The sequence below is a fragment of the Saccoglossus kowalevskii genome, chromosome 19 (assembly GCF_978046115.1).
Source record: "Saccoglossus kowalevskii chromosome 19, keSacKowa6.1, whole genome shotgun sequence".
Taxonomy (NCBI): Eukaryota; Metazoa; Hemichordata; class Enteropneusta; family Harrimaniidae; genus Saccoglossus; species Saccoglossus kowalevskii.
The window spans coordinates 447,421-461,769 of record NC_140659.1 but is presented as its reverse complement, the minus strand read 5'-3'; the positions used below and the strand labels follow the sequence as shown (position 1 = coordinate 461,769).

The window sequence follows — 14,349 nt, the reverse complement described above, 5'->3', positions numbered from 1 at the left end:
CATTGTATGTCACAGTGCCGTCGTTGTGTGGTTGGGTGTCACAATAGAAGACAGTACTGCTGTATGTCCCAGTACTGCTGGTGTATGTCACAGTTGTATGTCCCAGTACCGCTGGTGTATGCCCCAATACCGCCGTTTATGTCACAGTTGTATGTCACAGTGCTGTCGTTGTATGTCACAGTATCGCTGTTGTATGTCACATTACCACCATTGTATATCACAGTTCTGTCGTTGTATGTCACAGTGCCATCGCTGTATGTCACAGTGCCGCCGTTGTATGTCCCAGTACCGCCGGTGTATGTCCCAGTACCGCCGGTGTATGTCCCAGTACCGCCGGTGTATGTCACAGTTGTATGTCTCAGTACCGCTGGTGTATGTCCCAGTACCGCCGGTGTATGTCACAGTTGTATGTCTCAGTACCGCCGGTGTATGTCCCAGTACCGCCGGTGTATGTCACAGTTGTATGTCTCAGTACCGCTGGTGTATGTCCCAGTACCACCGGTGTATGTCACAGTTGTATGTCTCAGTACCGCCGTTTATATCACAGTTGTATGTCACAGTGCCACCACTGTATGTCACAGTGCGTCACTGTATAACATCGTGCCATCGTTGTATGTCACAGTGCCGCCGTTGTATGTCACAGTGCCGTCGTTGTATGTCATTGTGTGGTTGTGTGTCACAATAGAAGACAGGATTCGTATTATAACAAATCTGGTAGTGTATATATACTACGCAGTTACGGGACAGAGTGACAGCGAGACAGTATTCTACAGCAAAGAATACTCTATATTCGGGAATATGACATGCGTCATAGAGCGTCAGGTAGAAACAACTAAAGAATTACATTAAATCACAGTTTATATAGACAGCCAAGGATTCACACCATGTAAATAAACTCCGGCTGTATTTACTTTCGAAGCGTGTTCACTCTTACGTTAGTATCAATAACCTTGAAGAATTAAATGGCGTGAAACAGTCACGGTTGTGTTAGTTTGCCATAGGGATACATGTAATTTCAAAGGAATACATCAATACTGTGACTCAAAGTGAAAATAAAACGAATCAATAACGAATAATTAATATGAATAAAGTGTTCCCAATACGTTGTATGTCACAGTGCCGCCGTTGTATGTCACAGTGCCGTCGTTGTATGTCACAGTGCCGCCGTTGTATGTCACAGTGCCGCCGTTGTATGTCACAGTGCCGCCATTGTATGTCACAGTGCCGCCGTTGTATGTCACAGTGCCGCCGTTGTATGTCACAGTGCCGCCATTATATGTCACAGGCCGTCGTTGTATGTCACAGGCCATCGTTGTATGTCACAGTGCCGTCGTTGTATGTCACAGTGCCGTCGTTGTATGTCACAGTGCCGTCGTTGTATGTCACAGTGCCGTCGTTGTATGTCACAGTGCCGTCGTTGTATGTCACAGTGCCGTCATTGTATGTCACAGTGCCGCAGTTGTATGTCACAGTGCCGCCGTTGTATGTCACAGTGCCGCCGTTGTATGTCACAGTGCCGCCGTTGTATGTCACAGTGCCGTTGTTGTATGTCACAGTGCCGTCGTTGCATGTCACAGTGCCGCCATTGTATGTCACAGTGCCGCCGTTATATATGTCACAGTGCCGCCGTTGTATGTCACAGTGCCGCCGTTGTATGCCACGGTGACAAGTGAATGCACACCAATTCAATTGGCTGACATTTCATGACATCGATGTGCTTCTGAAAATATAGCTCATCCACTAATACATGTGAATTGGTCACACAACGTTGTCATGCGAATTAAGCACACAACATCACTAAATTTACAGGCCATTACAAACTGTATCTGTAATTAAAAATAATCTGATCGTAAGCTTGTATATATCAATTATGGTAAGTTGAACTATGTGACTGGTATTAGTCAAACAATCACATATCGAACGCTTAGAAAGAACTCCTGCGTGCTGAGAATATTGGAGACATATTAAAAATTAATTAGCCTTCCAAACAAGATGCTTGGCGACTAATATTTGTCTGCTATTTGAGATGCACAATGGGAAAACACTGTTATTCACATTATTAAAATTTATACTAGTATTACTTACCCCTACCACAAGTTTAATTTAAATCTGATTTTTTGAGATATCAGAAATAGGCTATTAATAATTACATAATCAATATGCATGTTTTTTATTATTATACCAATCATGTCCATGAATTAGCCCCAGAGCATCTATGAACCAAATTCAATAAAATGTGTTAAGCGCATTTTGCAAATTCGGCAATTAGTATGCATGAATTTCAATCCAAAACTAAAGCATTGTTCCATATACCAAGTTTTATTGAAATGCAATAAGTGGTTTTTAAAAAAAGAATGGGGTAATTATTATGCAATTTAAGCAATTATTACACATATATTTAACTCCAAACTAATTAGGTCTGTGTATTTTTCTAAGACGCACATACCTAGTAACATTATAATGCCATGAGTAATTCTTAAAAACAAAATGGAATGGAAAGCCGAAAAAGTAAATTATTATGCAAATTAGGTAATTATTATGGACGTATATGAATCCAAAATTACATTATTGCATTGTCTTAGAGTATTTATGTACCAAAATTCCTTGAAATAAGATGATACTCAAGATATTGATTGAAATCAGGTAATTTTTACTAAGCACAGGTTTTAATGTAAAACTGGAAAGGTCTGCACAATGTCAACTCCCAATGTGTACTTCACACAAGAATCAAAAATCGATAATTTTGAGATGAATCACATGGTGTACTTACATTCTTTACAACTATGTCCATTTTCATGTAACATGTAACCATTTCTGCATGAACAGTTGTAACTACCAATAGTATTTGTACAAACGTGGCCACATCCACCATTATCATTCTCACATTCATCCACATCTGTAAAAAGAAACATGAGTTACATCACATCTACTTATGAGACCTAGCTACAGAGAGAACCAGTTACAGAGAAACCAATTAAGCTACAGTGCGCATAGGTTACAGTGAGAACCAGCTAAAAGCAACAGCGAGAACCAGCTACAGTTAGACCAAGCTACAGTTAGACCAAGCTACAGTTAGACCAAGCTACAGTTAGACCAAGCTACAATTAGACCAAGCTACAATTAGACCAAGCTACAATTAGACCAAGCTACAATTAGACCAAGCTACAGTGAGACCAAGCTACAGTGAGACCAAGCTACAGTGAGACCAAGCTACAGTTAGACCAAGCTACAGTTAGACCAAGCTACAGAGAGACCAAGCTACAGAGAGACCAAGCTACAGTTAGACCAAGCTACAGTTAGACCAAGCTACAGTTAGACCAAGCTGCAGTTAGACCAAGCTACAGAGTGACCAAGCTACAGTTAGACCAAGCTACAGAGAGACCAAGCTACAGTTAGACCAAGCTACAGTTAGACCAAGCTACAGAGAGACAAAGCTACAGAGAGACCAAACTACAGTTAGACCAAGCTACAGTTAGACCAAGCTACAGAGAGACCAAGCTACAGAGAGACCAAGCTACAGTTAGACCAAACTACAGTTAGACCAAACTACAGTTAGACCAAGCTACAGAGAGACCAAGCTACAGTTAAACCAAGCTACAGTCAGACCAAGCCACAGAGAGACCAAGCTACAGTGACCAAGCTACAGTTAGACCAAGCTACAGAGAGACCAAGCTACAATTAGACCAAGCTACAGAGAGACCAAGCTACAGAGTGACCAAGCTACAGAGTGACCAAGCTACAGTTAGACCAAGCTACAGAGTGACCAAGCTACAGAGTGACCTAGCTACAGAGAGACCAAGCTACAGTCAGACCAAGCTACAGTTAGACCAAGCTACAGAGTGACCAAGCTACAGAGAGACCAAGCTACAGAGAGACCAAGCTACAGTCAGACCAAGCTACAGTTAGACCAAGCTACAGAGTGACCAAGCTACAGAGTGACCAAGCTACAGTGACCAAGCTACAGAGAGACCATGCTACAGAGAGACCAAGCTACAGTTAGACCAAGCTACAGAGAGACCATGCTACAGAGAGACCAAGCTACAGTTAGACCAAACTACAGAGAGACCAAGCTACAGTTAGACCAAACTACAGTTAGACCAAGCTACAGTTAGACCAAGCTACAGTTAGACCAAGCTACACTTAGACCAAGCTACAGAGAGACCAAGCTACAGAGAGACCAAGCTACAGAGTGACCAAGCTACAGTGACCAAGCTACAGAGAGACCATGCTACAGAGAGACCAAGCTACAGTTAGACCAAGCTACAGAGAGACCATGCTACAGAGAGACCAAGCTACAGTTAGACCAAACTACAGTTAGACCAAGCTACAGTTAGACCAAGCTACAGTTAGACCAAGCTACAGTTAGACCAAGCTACAGTTAGACCAAGCTACAGTTAGACCAAGCTACAGAGAGACAAAGCTACAGAGAGACCAAACTACAGTTAGACCAAGCTACAGTTAGACCAAGCTACAGAGAGACCAAGCCACAGAGAGACCAAGCTACAGTTAGACCAAGCTACAGTTAGACCAAGTTCTAGTTAGACCAAGCTAGTTAGACCAAGCTACAGAGAGACAAAGCTACAGAGAGACCAAACTACAGTTAGACCAAGCTACAGTTAGACCAAGCTACAGAGAGACCAAGCTACAGAGAGACCACGCTACAGAGAGACCAAGCTACAGTTAGACCAAGCTACAGTTAGACCAAGCTCTAGTTAGACCAAGCTCTAGTTAGACCAAGCTACAGTTAGACCAAGCTACAGAGAGACCTAGCTACAGAGAGACCAAGCTACAGTTAGACCAAGCTACAGTTAGACCAAGCTACAGAGAGACAAAGCTACAGAGAGACCAAGCTACAGTTAGACCAAGCTACAGAGAGACCAAGCTACAGAGAGACCAAGCTACAGTTAGACCAAACTACAGAGAGACCAAGCTACAGTTAGACCAAACTAGTTAGACCAAGCTACAGTTAGACCAAGCTACAGTTAGACCAAGCTACAGTTAGACCAAGCTACAGTTAGACCAAGCTACAGAGAGATAAAGCTACAGAGAGACCAAACTACAGTTAGACCAAGCTACAGTTAGACCAAGCTACAGTTAGACCAAGCTACAGAGTGACCAAGCTACAGTTAGACCAAGCTACAGTTAGACCAAGCTACAGTTAGACCAAGCTACAGTTAGACCAAGCTACAGTCAGACCAAGCCACAGAGAGACCAAGCTACAGTGACCAAGCTACAGTTAGACCAAGCTACAGAGAGACCATGCTACAGTTAGACCAAGCTACAGTTAGACCAAGCTACAGAGAGACCAAGCTACAGAGAGACCAAGCTACAGAGTGACCAAGCTACAGAGAGACCAAGCTACAGTCAGACCAAGCTACAGTTAAACCAAACTACAGAGTGACCAAGCTACAGTTAGACCAAGCTACAGAGTGACCAAGCTACAGTTAGACCAAGCTACAGAGAGACCAAGCTACAGAGTGACCAAGCTACAGAGTGACCAAACTACAGTTAGATCAAGCTACAGTTAGACCACGCTACAGTTAGACCAAGCTACAGAGAGACCAAGCTACAGAGTGACCAAGCTACAGAGTGACCTAGCTACAGTTAGACCAAGCTACAGAGAGACCAAGCTACAGAGTGACCAAGCTACAGAGAGACCAAGCTACAGTTAGACCACGCTACAGTTAGACCAAGCTACAGAAAGACCAAGCTACAGAGTGACCAAGCTACAGAGTGACCAAGCTACAGAGAGACCAAGCTACAGTTAGACCAAGCTACAGTTAGACCATGCTACAGTTAGACCAAGCTACAGTTAGAGCAAGCTACAGTTAGACCAAGCTACAGCTAGACCAAGCTACAGTTAGACAAAGCTACAGTTAGACCAAGCTACAGTTAGACCAAGCTACAGTTAGACCAAGCTACAGAGAGACCAAGCTACAGAGTGACCAAGCTACAGAGAGACCTAGCTACAGTTAGACCAAGCTACAGTTAGACCAAGCTACAGTTAGACCAAGCTACAGTTAGACCAAGCTACAGTTAGACCAAGCTACAGTTAGACTAAACTACAGAGAGACCAAGCTACAGAGTGACCAAGCTACAGAGTGACCAAGCTAAAGTTAGACCAAGCTACAGTTAGACCAAGCTACAGAGAGATCAAGCTACAGAGTGACTAAGCTACAGTTAGACCAAGCTACAGAGAGACCAAGCTACAGAGTGACCAAGCTACAGAGAGACCAAGCTACAGTTAGACCAAGCTACAGTTAGACCAAGCTACAGTTAGACCATGCTACAGTTAGACCATGCTACAGTTAGACCACGCTACAGCTAGACCAAGCTACAGCTAGACCAAGCTACAGTTAGACCAAGCTACAGTTAGACCAAGCTACAGTTAGACCAAGCTACAGAGAGACCTAGCTACAGAGAGACCTAGCTACAGTTAGACCAAGCTACAGTTAGACCAAGCTACAGTTAGACCAAGCTACAGTTAGACCAAGCTACAGTTAGACCAACCTACAGTTAGACCAACCTACAGAGTGACCAAGCTACAGTTAGACAAAGCTACAGAGAGACCAAGCTACAGAGTGACCAAGCTACAGAGTGACCAAGCTAAAGTTAGACCAAGCTACAGTTAGACCAAGCTACAGAGAGATCAAGCTACAGCTAGACCAAGCTACAGTTAGACCACGCTACAGTTAGACCAAGCTACAGCTAGACCAAGCTACAGTTAGACCAAGCTACAGTTAGACCAAGCTACAGTTAGACCAAGCTACAGAGAGACCTAGCTACAGAGAGACCAAGCTACAGTTAGACCAAGCTACAGTTAGACCAAGCTACAGTTAGACCAAGCTACAGTTAGACCAAGCTACAGTTAGACCAAGCTACAGAGCGACCAAGCTACAGAGAGACCAAGCTACAGTTAGACCGAGCTACAGTTAGACCACGCTACAGAGTGACCAAGCTACAGAGTGACCAAGCTACAGTGAGACCAAGCTACAGAGTGACCAAGCTACAGAGTGACCAAGCTACAGTGAGACCAAGCTACAGTTAGATCAAGCTACAGTTAGACCAAGCTACAGAGTGACCAAGCTACAGAGTGACCAAGCTACAGTGAGACCAAGCTACAGTTAGATCAAGCTACAGTTAGACCAAGCTACAGTGAGACCAAGCTACAGAGAGACCATGCTACAGAGAGACCAAGCTACAGTTAGACCAAGCTACAGAGAGACCAAGCTACAGTTAGACCAAGCTACAGTCAGACCAAGCTACAGAGAGATCAAGCTACAGCTAGACCAAGCTACAGTTAGACCAAGCTACAGTTAGACCAAGCTACAGAGTGGCCAAGCTACAGAGTGACCTAACTACAGTTAGACCAAGCTACAGAGTGACCAAGCTACAGAGTGACCAAGCTACAGTGAGACCAAGCTACAGTTAGATCAAGCTACAGTTAGACCAAGCTACAGTGAGACCAAGCTACAGAGAGACCATGCTACAGAGAGACCAAGCTACAGTTAGACCAAGCTACAGAGTGACCAAGCTACAGAGTGACCAAGCTACAGAGTGACCAAGCTACAGAGAGACCAAGCTACAGTTAGACCAAGCTACAGTTAGACCAAGCTACAGTTAGACCAAGCCACAGAGTGACCAAGCTACAGAGAGACCAAGCTACAGTTAGACCAAGCTACAGAGTGACCAAGCTAAAGTTAGACCAAGCTACAGAGAGACCAAGCTACAGAGTGACCAAGCTACAGTGACCAAGCTACAGAGAGACCATGCTACAGAGAGACCAAGCTACAGTTAGACCAAGCTACAGAGAGACCATGCTACAGAGAGACCAAGCTACAGTTAGACCAAACTACAGAGAGACCAAGCTACAGTTAGACCAAACTACAGTTAGACCAAGCTACAGTTAGACCAAGCTACAGTTAGACCAAGCTACACTTAGACCAAGCTACAGAGAGACCAAGCTACAGAGAGACCAAGCTACAGAGTGACCAAGCTACAGTGACCAAGCTACAGAGAGACCATGCTACAGAGAGACCAAGCTACAGTTAGACCAAGCTACAGAGAGACCATGCTACAGAGAGACCAAGCTACAGTTAGACCAAACTACAGTTAGACCAAGCTACAGTTAGACCAAGCTACAGTTAGACCAAGCTACAGTTAGACCAAGCTACAGTTAGACCAAGCTACAGTTAGACCAAGCTACAGAGAGACAAAGCTACAGAGAGACCAAACTACAGTTAGACCAAGCTACAGTTAGACCAAGCTACAGAGAGACCAAGCCACAGAGAGACCAAGCTACAGTTAGACCAAGCTACAGTTAGACCAAGTTCTAGTTAGACCAAGCTAGTTAGACCAAGCTACAGAGAGACAAAGCTACAGAGAGACCAAACTACAGTTAGACCAAGCTACAGTTAGACCAAGCTACAGAGAGACCAAGCTACAGAGAGACCACGCTACAGAGAGACCAAGCTACAGTTAGACCAAGCTACAGTTAGACCAAGCTCTAGTTAGACCAAGCTCTAGTTAGACCAAGCTACAGTTAGACCAAGCTACAGAGAGACCTAGCTACAGAGAGACCAAGCTACAGTTAGACCAAGCTACAGTTAGACCAAGCTACAGAGAGACAAAGCTACAGAGAGACCAAGCTACAGTTAGACCAAGCTACAGAGAGACCAAGCTACAGAGAGACCAAGCTACAGTTAGACCAAACTACAGAGAGACCAAGCTACAGTTAGACCAAACTAGTTAGACCAAGCTACAGTTAGACCAAGCTACAGTTAGACCAAGCTACAGTTAGACCAAGCTACAGTTAGACCAAGCTACAGAGAGATAAAGCTACAGAGAGACCAAACTACAGTTAGACCAAGCTACAGTTAGACCAAGCTACAGTTAGACCAAGCTACAGAGTGACCAAGCTACAGTTAGACCAAGCTACAGTTAGACCAAGCTACAGTTAGACCAAGCTACAGTTAGACCAAGCTACAGTCAGACCAAGCCACAGAGAGACCAAGCTACAGTGACCAAGCTACAGTTAGACCAAGCTACAGAGAGACCATGCTACAGTTAGACCAAGCTACAGTTAGACCAAGCTACAGAGAGACCAAGCTACAGAGAGACCAAGCTACAGAGTGACCAAGCTACAGAGAGACCAAGCTACAGTCAGACCAAGCTACAGTTAAACCAAACTACAGAGTGACCAAGCTACAGTTAGACCAAGCTACAGAGTGACCAAGCTACAGTTAGACCAAGCTACAGAGAGACCAAGCTACAGAGAGACCAAGCTACAGAGTGACCAAGCTACAGAGTGACCAAACTACAGTTAGATCAAGCTACAGTTACACCAAGCTACAGTTAGACCAAGCTACAGAGAGACAAAGCTACAGAGTGACCAAGCTACAGAGTTACCAAGCTACAGTGACCAAGCTACAGAGAGACCATGCTACAGAGAGACCAAGCTACAGTTAGACCAAGCTACAGAGAGACCATGCTACAGAGAGACCAAGCTACAGTTAGACCAAACTACAGTTAGACCAAGCTACAGTTAGACCAAGCTACAGTTAGACCAAGCTACAGTTAGACCAAGCTACAGAGAGACAAAGCTACAGAGAGACCAAACTACAGTTAGACCAAGCTACAGTTAGACCAAGCTACAGAGAGACCAAGCCACAGAGAGACCAAGCTACAGTTAGACCAAGCTACAGTTAGACCAAGCTCTAGTTAGACCAAGCTACAGTTAGACCAAGCTACAGTTAGACCAAGCTACAGTTAGACCAAGCTACAGAGAGACAAAGCTACAGAGAGACCAAACTACAGTTAGACCAAGCTACAGTTAGACCAAGCTACAGTTAGACCAAGCTACAGAGAGACCAAGCTACAGAGAGACCAAGCTACAGTTAGACCAAGCTACAGTTAGACCAAGCTCTAGTTAGACCAAGCTCTAGTTAGACCAAGCTACAGTTAGACCAAGCTACAGAGAGACCAAGCTACAGAGAGACCAAGCTACAGTTAGACCAAGCTACAGTTAGACCAAGCTACAGAGAGACAAAGCTACAGAGAGACCAAGCTACAGTTAGACCAAGCTACAGAGAGACCAAGCTACAGAGAGACCAAGCTACAGTTAGACCAAACTACAGAGAGAACAAGCTACAGTTAGACCAAACTACAGTTAGACCAAGCTACAGTTAGACCAAGCTACAGTTAGACCAAGCTACAGTTAGACCAAGCTACAGTTAGACCAAGCTACAGAGAGATAAAGCTACAGAGAGACCAAACTACAGTTAGACCAAGCTACAGTTAGACCAAGCTACAGTTAGACCAAGCTACAGAGTGACCAAGCTACAGTTAGACCAAGCTACAGTTAGACCAAGCTACAGTCAGACCAAGCCACAGAGAGACCAAGCTACAGTGACCAAGCTACAGTTAGACCAAGCTACAGAGAGACCAAGCTACAGTTAGACCAAGCTACAGAGAGACCAAGCTACAGAGAGACCAAGCTACAGAGTGACCAAGCTACAGAGTGACCAAGCTACAGAGAGACCAAGCTACAGTCAGACCAAGCTACAGTTAGACCAAGCTACAGAGTGACCAAGCTACGGTTAGACCAAGCTACAGAGAGACCAAGCTACAGAGAGACCAAGCTACAGTTAGACCAAGCTACAGAGAGACCAAGCTACAGAGTGACCAAGCTACAGAGTAACCAAGCTACATAGTGACCTAGCTACAGTTAGACCAGCTACAGAGAGACCAAGCTACAGAGTGACCAAGCTACAGAGTGACCAAGCCACAGAGTGACCAAGCTACAGAGAGACCAAGCTACAGAGTGGCCAAGCTACAGAGGGACCTAGCTACAGTTAGACCAAGCTACAGAGAGACCAAGCTACAGAGTGACCAAGCTACAGAGAGACCACGCTACAGTTAGACCAAGCTACAGAGAGACCAAGCTACAGAGTGACCAAGCTACAGAGTGACCTAGTTACAGTTAGACCAAGCTACAGAGAGACCAAGCTACAGAGTGACCAAGCTACAGTTAGACCAAGCTACAGAGTGACCAAGCTACAGAGAGACCTAGCTACAGTTAGACCAAGCTACAGTTAGACCAAGCTACAGTTAGACCAAGCTACAGAGTGACCAAGCTACAGTTAGACCAAGCCACAGTAAGACTAAGCTACAGAGTGACCAAGCTACAGAGTGACCAAGCTACAGAGTGACCAAGCTACAGAGTGACCAAGCTAAAGTTAGACCAAGCTACAGTTAGACCAAGCTACAGAGAGATCAAGCTACAGAGTGACCAAGCTAAAGTTAGACCAAGCTACAGTTAGACCAAGCTACAGAGTGACCAAGCTACAGAGAGACCAAGCTACAGTTAGACCAAGCTACAGTTAGACCATGCTACAGTTAGACCAAGCTACAGTTAGACCAAGCTACAGTTAGACCAAGCTAAAGCTAGACCAAGCTACAGTTAGACAAAGCTACAGTTAGACCAAGCTACAGTTAGACCAAGCTACAGTTAGACCAAGCTACAGTTAGACCAAGCTACAGTTAGACCAAGCTACAGAGTGACCAAGCTACAGTTAAACCAAGCTACAGAGTGACCAAGCTACAGAGTGACCAAGCTAAAGTTAGACCAAGCTACAGTTAGACCAAGCTACAGAGAGATCAAGCTACAGAGTGACCAAGCTACAGTTAGACCAAGCTACAGTTAGACCGAGCTACAGAGAGACCAAGCTACAGAGTGACCAAGCTACAGAGTGACCAAGCTACAGAGTGACCAAGCTACAGTGAGACCAAGCTACAGTTAGATCAAGCTACAGTTAGACCAAGCTACATTTAGACCAAGCTACAGCTAGACCAAGCTACAGAGTGACCAAGCTACAGTTAGACCAAGCTACAGTTAGACCTAGCTACAGTTAGACCAAGCTACAGAGTGACCAAGCTACAGAGTGACCAAGCTACAGAGAGACCAAGCTACAGTTAGACCAAGCTACAGAGAGACCAAGCTACAGAGTGACCAAGCTACAGAGTGACCAAGCTACAGAGTGACCAAGCTACAGTTAGACCAAGCTACAGTTAGACCAAGATACAGTTAGACCAAGCTACAGAGTGACCAAGCTACAGTTAGACCAAGCTACAGAGAGACCAAGCTACAGAGTGACCAAGCTACAGAGAGACCAAGCTACAGTTAGACCAAGCTACAGAGTGACCAAGCTACAGAGTGACCAAGCAACAGTGACCAAGCTACAGAGAGACCATGCTACAGAGAGACCAATCTACAGTTAGACCAAGCTACAGAGAGACCATGCTACAGAGAGACCATGCTACAGAGAGACCAAGCTACAGTTACACCAAGCTACAGTTAGACCAAGCTAGTTAGACCAAGCTACAGAGAGACCAAGCCACAGAGTGACCTAGCTACAGTTAGACCAAGCTACAGTTAGACCAAGCTACAGTTAGACCAAGCTCTAGTTAGACCAAGCTACAGTTAGATCAAGCTACAGAGTGACCAAGCTACAGTTAGACGAAGCTACAGAGAGACAAAGCTACAGAGAGACCAAGCTAGTTAGACCAAGCTACAGAGAGACCAAGGTACAGTTAGACCAAGCTACAGTTAGACCAAGCTACAGTTAGACCAAGCTACAGTTAGACCAAGCTACAGTTAGACCAAGCTACAGAGAGACAAAGCTACAGAGAGACCAAACTACAGTTAGACCAAGCTACAGTTAGACCAAGCTACAGAGAGACCAAGATACAGAGAGACCAAGCTACAGTTAGACCAAACTACAGTTAGACCAAGCTACAGAGAGACCAAGCTACAGAGTGACCAAGCTACAGTTAGACCAAGCTACAGTTAGACCACGCTACAGTCAGACCAAGCCACAGAGAGACCAAGCTACAGTGACCAAGCTACAGTTAGACTAAGCTACAGAGAGACCATGCTACAGTTAGACCAAGCTACAGAGAGACCAAGCTACAATTAGACCAAGCTACAGAGAGACCAAGCTACAGAGTGACCAAGCTACAGAGTGACCAAGCTACAGTTAGACCAAGCTACAGAGAGACCAAGCTACAGTCAGACCAAGCTACAGTTAGACCAAGCTACAGAGTGACCAAGCTACAGTTAGACCAAGCTACAGAGTGACCAAGCTACAGTTAGACCAAGCTACAGAGAGACCAAGCTACAGTTAGACCAAGCTACAGAGAGACCAAGCTACAGAGTGACCATGCTACAGAGTGACCTAGCTACAGTTAGACCAAGCTACAGAGAGACCAAGCTACAGAGTGACCAAGCTACAGAGTGACCAAGCCACAGAGTGACCAAACTACAGAGAGACCAAGCTACAGAGTGGCCAAGCTACAGAGGGACCTAGCTACAGTTAGACCAAGCTACAGAGAGACCAAGCTACAGAGTGACCAAGCTACAGAGTGACCAAGCTACAGAGAGACCAAGCTACAGTTAGACCACGCTACAGTTAGACCAAGCTACAGAGAGACCAAGCTACAGAGTGACCAAGCTACAGAGTGACCTAGCTACAGTTAGACCAAGCTACAGAGAGACCAAGCTACAGAGTGACCAAGCTACAGAGTGACCAAGCTACAGAGAGACCAAGCTACAGTTAGGCCACGCTACAGTTAGACCAAGCTACAGTTAGACCAAGCTACAGTTAGACCATGCTACAGTTAGACCAAGCTACAGTTAGACCAAGCTACAGTTAGACCAAGCTACAGTTAGACCAAGCTACAGAGAGACCTAGCTACAGAGAGACCTAGCTACAGTTAGACCAAGCTACAGTTAGACCAAGCTACAGTTAGACCAAGCTACAGAGAGACCAAGCTACAGTTAGACCAAGCTACAGTTAGACCAAGCTACAGTTAGACCAAGCTACAGTTAGACCAAGCTACAGTTAGACCAAGCTACAGTTAGACCACGCTACAGTCAGACCAAGCCACAGAGAGACCAAGCTACAGTGACCAAGCTACAGTTAGACCAAGCTACAGAGAGACCATGCTACAGTTAGACCAAGCTACAGAGAGACCAAGCTACAATTAGACCAAGCTACAGAGAGACAAAGCTACAGAGAGACCAAGCTACAGAGTGACCAAGCTACAGAGTGACCAAGGTACAGTTAGACCAAGCTACAGAGAGACCAAGCTACAGTCAGACCAAGCTACAGTTAGACCAAGCTACAGAGTGACCAAGCTACAGAGTGACCAAGCTACAGTTAGACCAAGCTACAGAGAGACCAAGCTACAGTTAGACCAAGCTACAGAGAGACCAAGCTACAGAGTGACCATGCTACAGAGTGACCTAGCTACAGTTAGACCAAGCTACAGAGAGACCAAGCTACAGAG

General features: G+C 45.1%; 1 protein-coding gene across 1 annotated transcript in view; it reads right to left on the bottom strand.

Moving 5' to 3' along the window:
• LOC102803168 (tolloid-like protein 1) overlaps window positions 1-14,349 on the bottom strand; it is a 115,124-nt gene that overhangs the window by 28,655 nt on the left and 72,120 nt on the right. Inside the window, exon 14 of the mRNA XM_085494043.1 lies at window positions 2,771-2,896. Coding sequence (XP_085350169.1) covers window positions 2,771-2,896 — 126 coding nt within the window. The remainder of the gene's footprint in view (window positions 1-2,770; window positions 2,897-14,349) is intronic.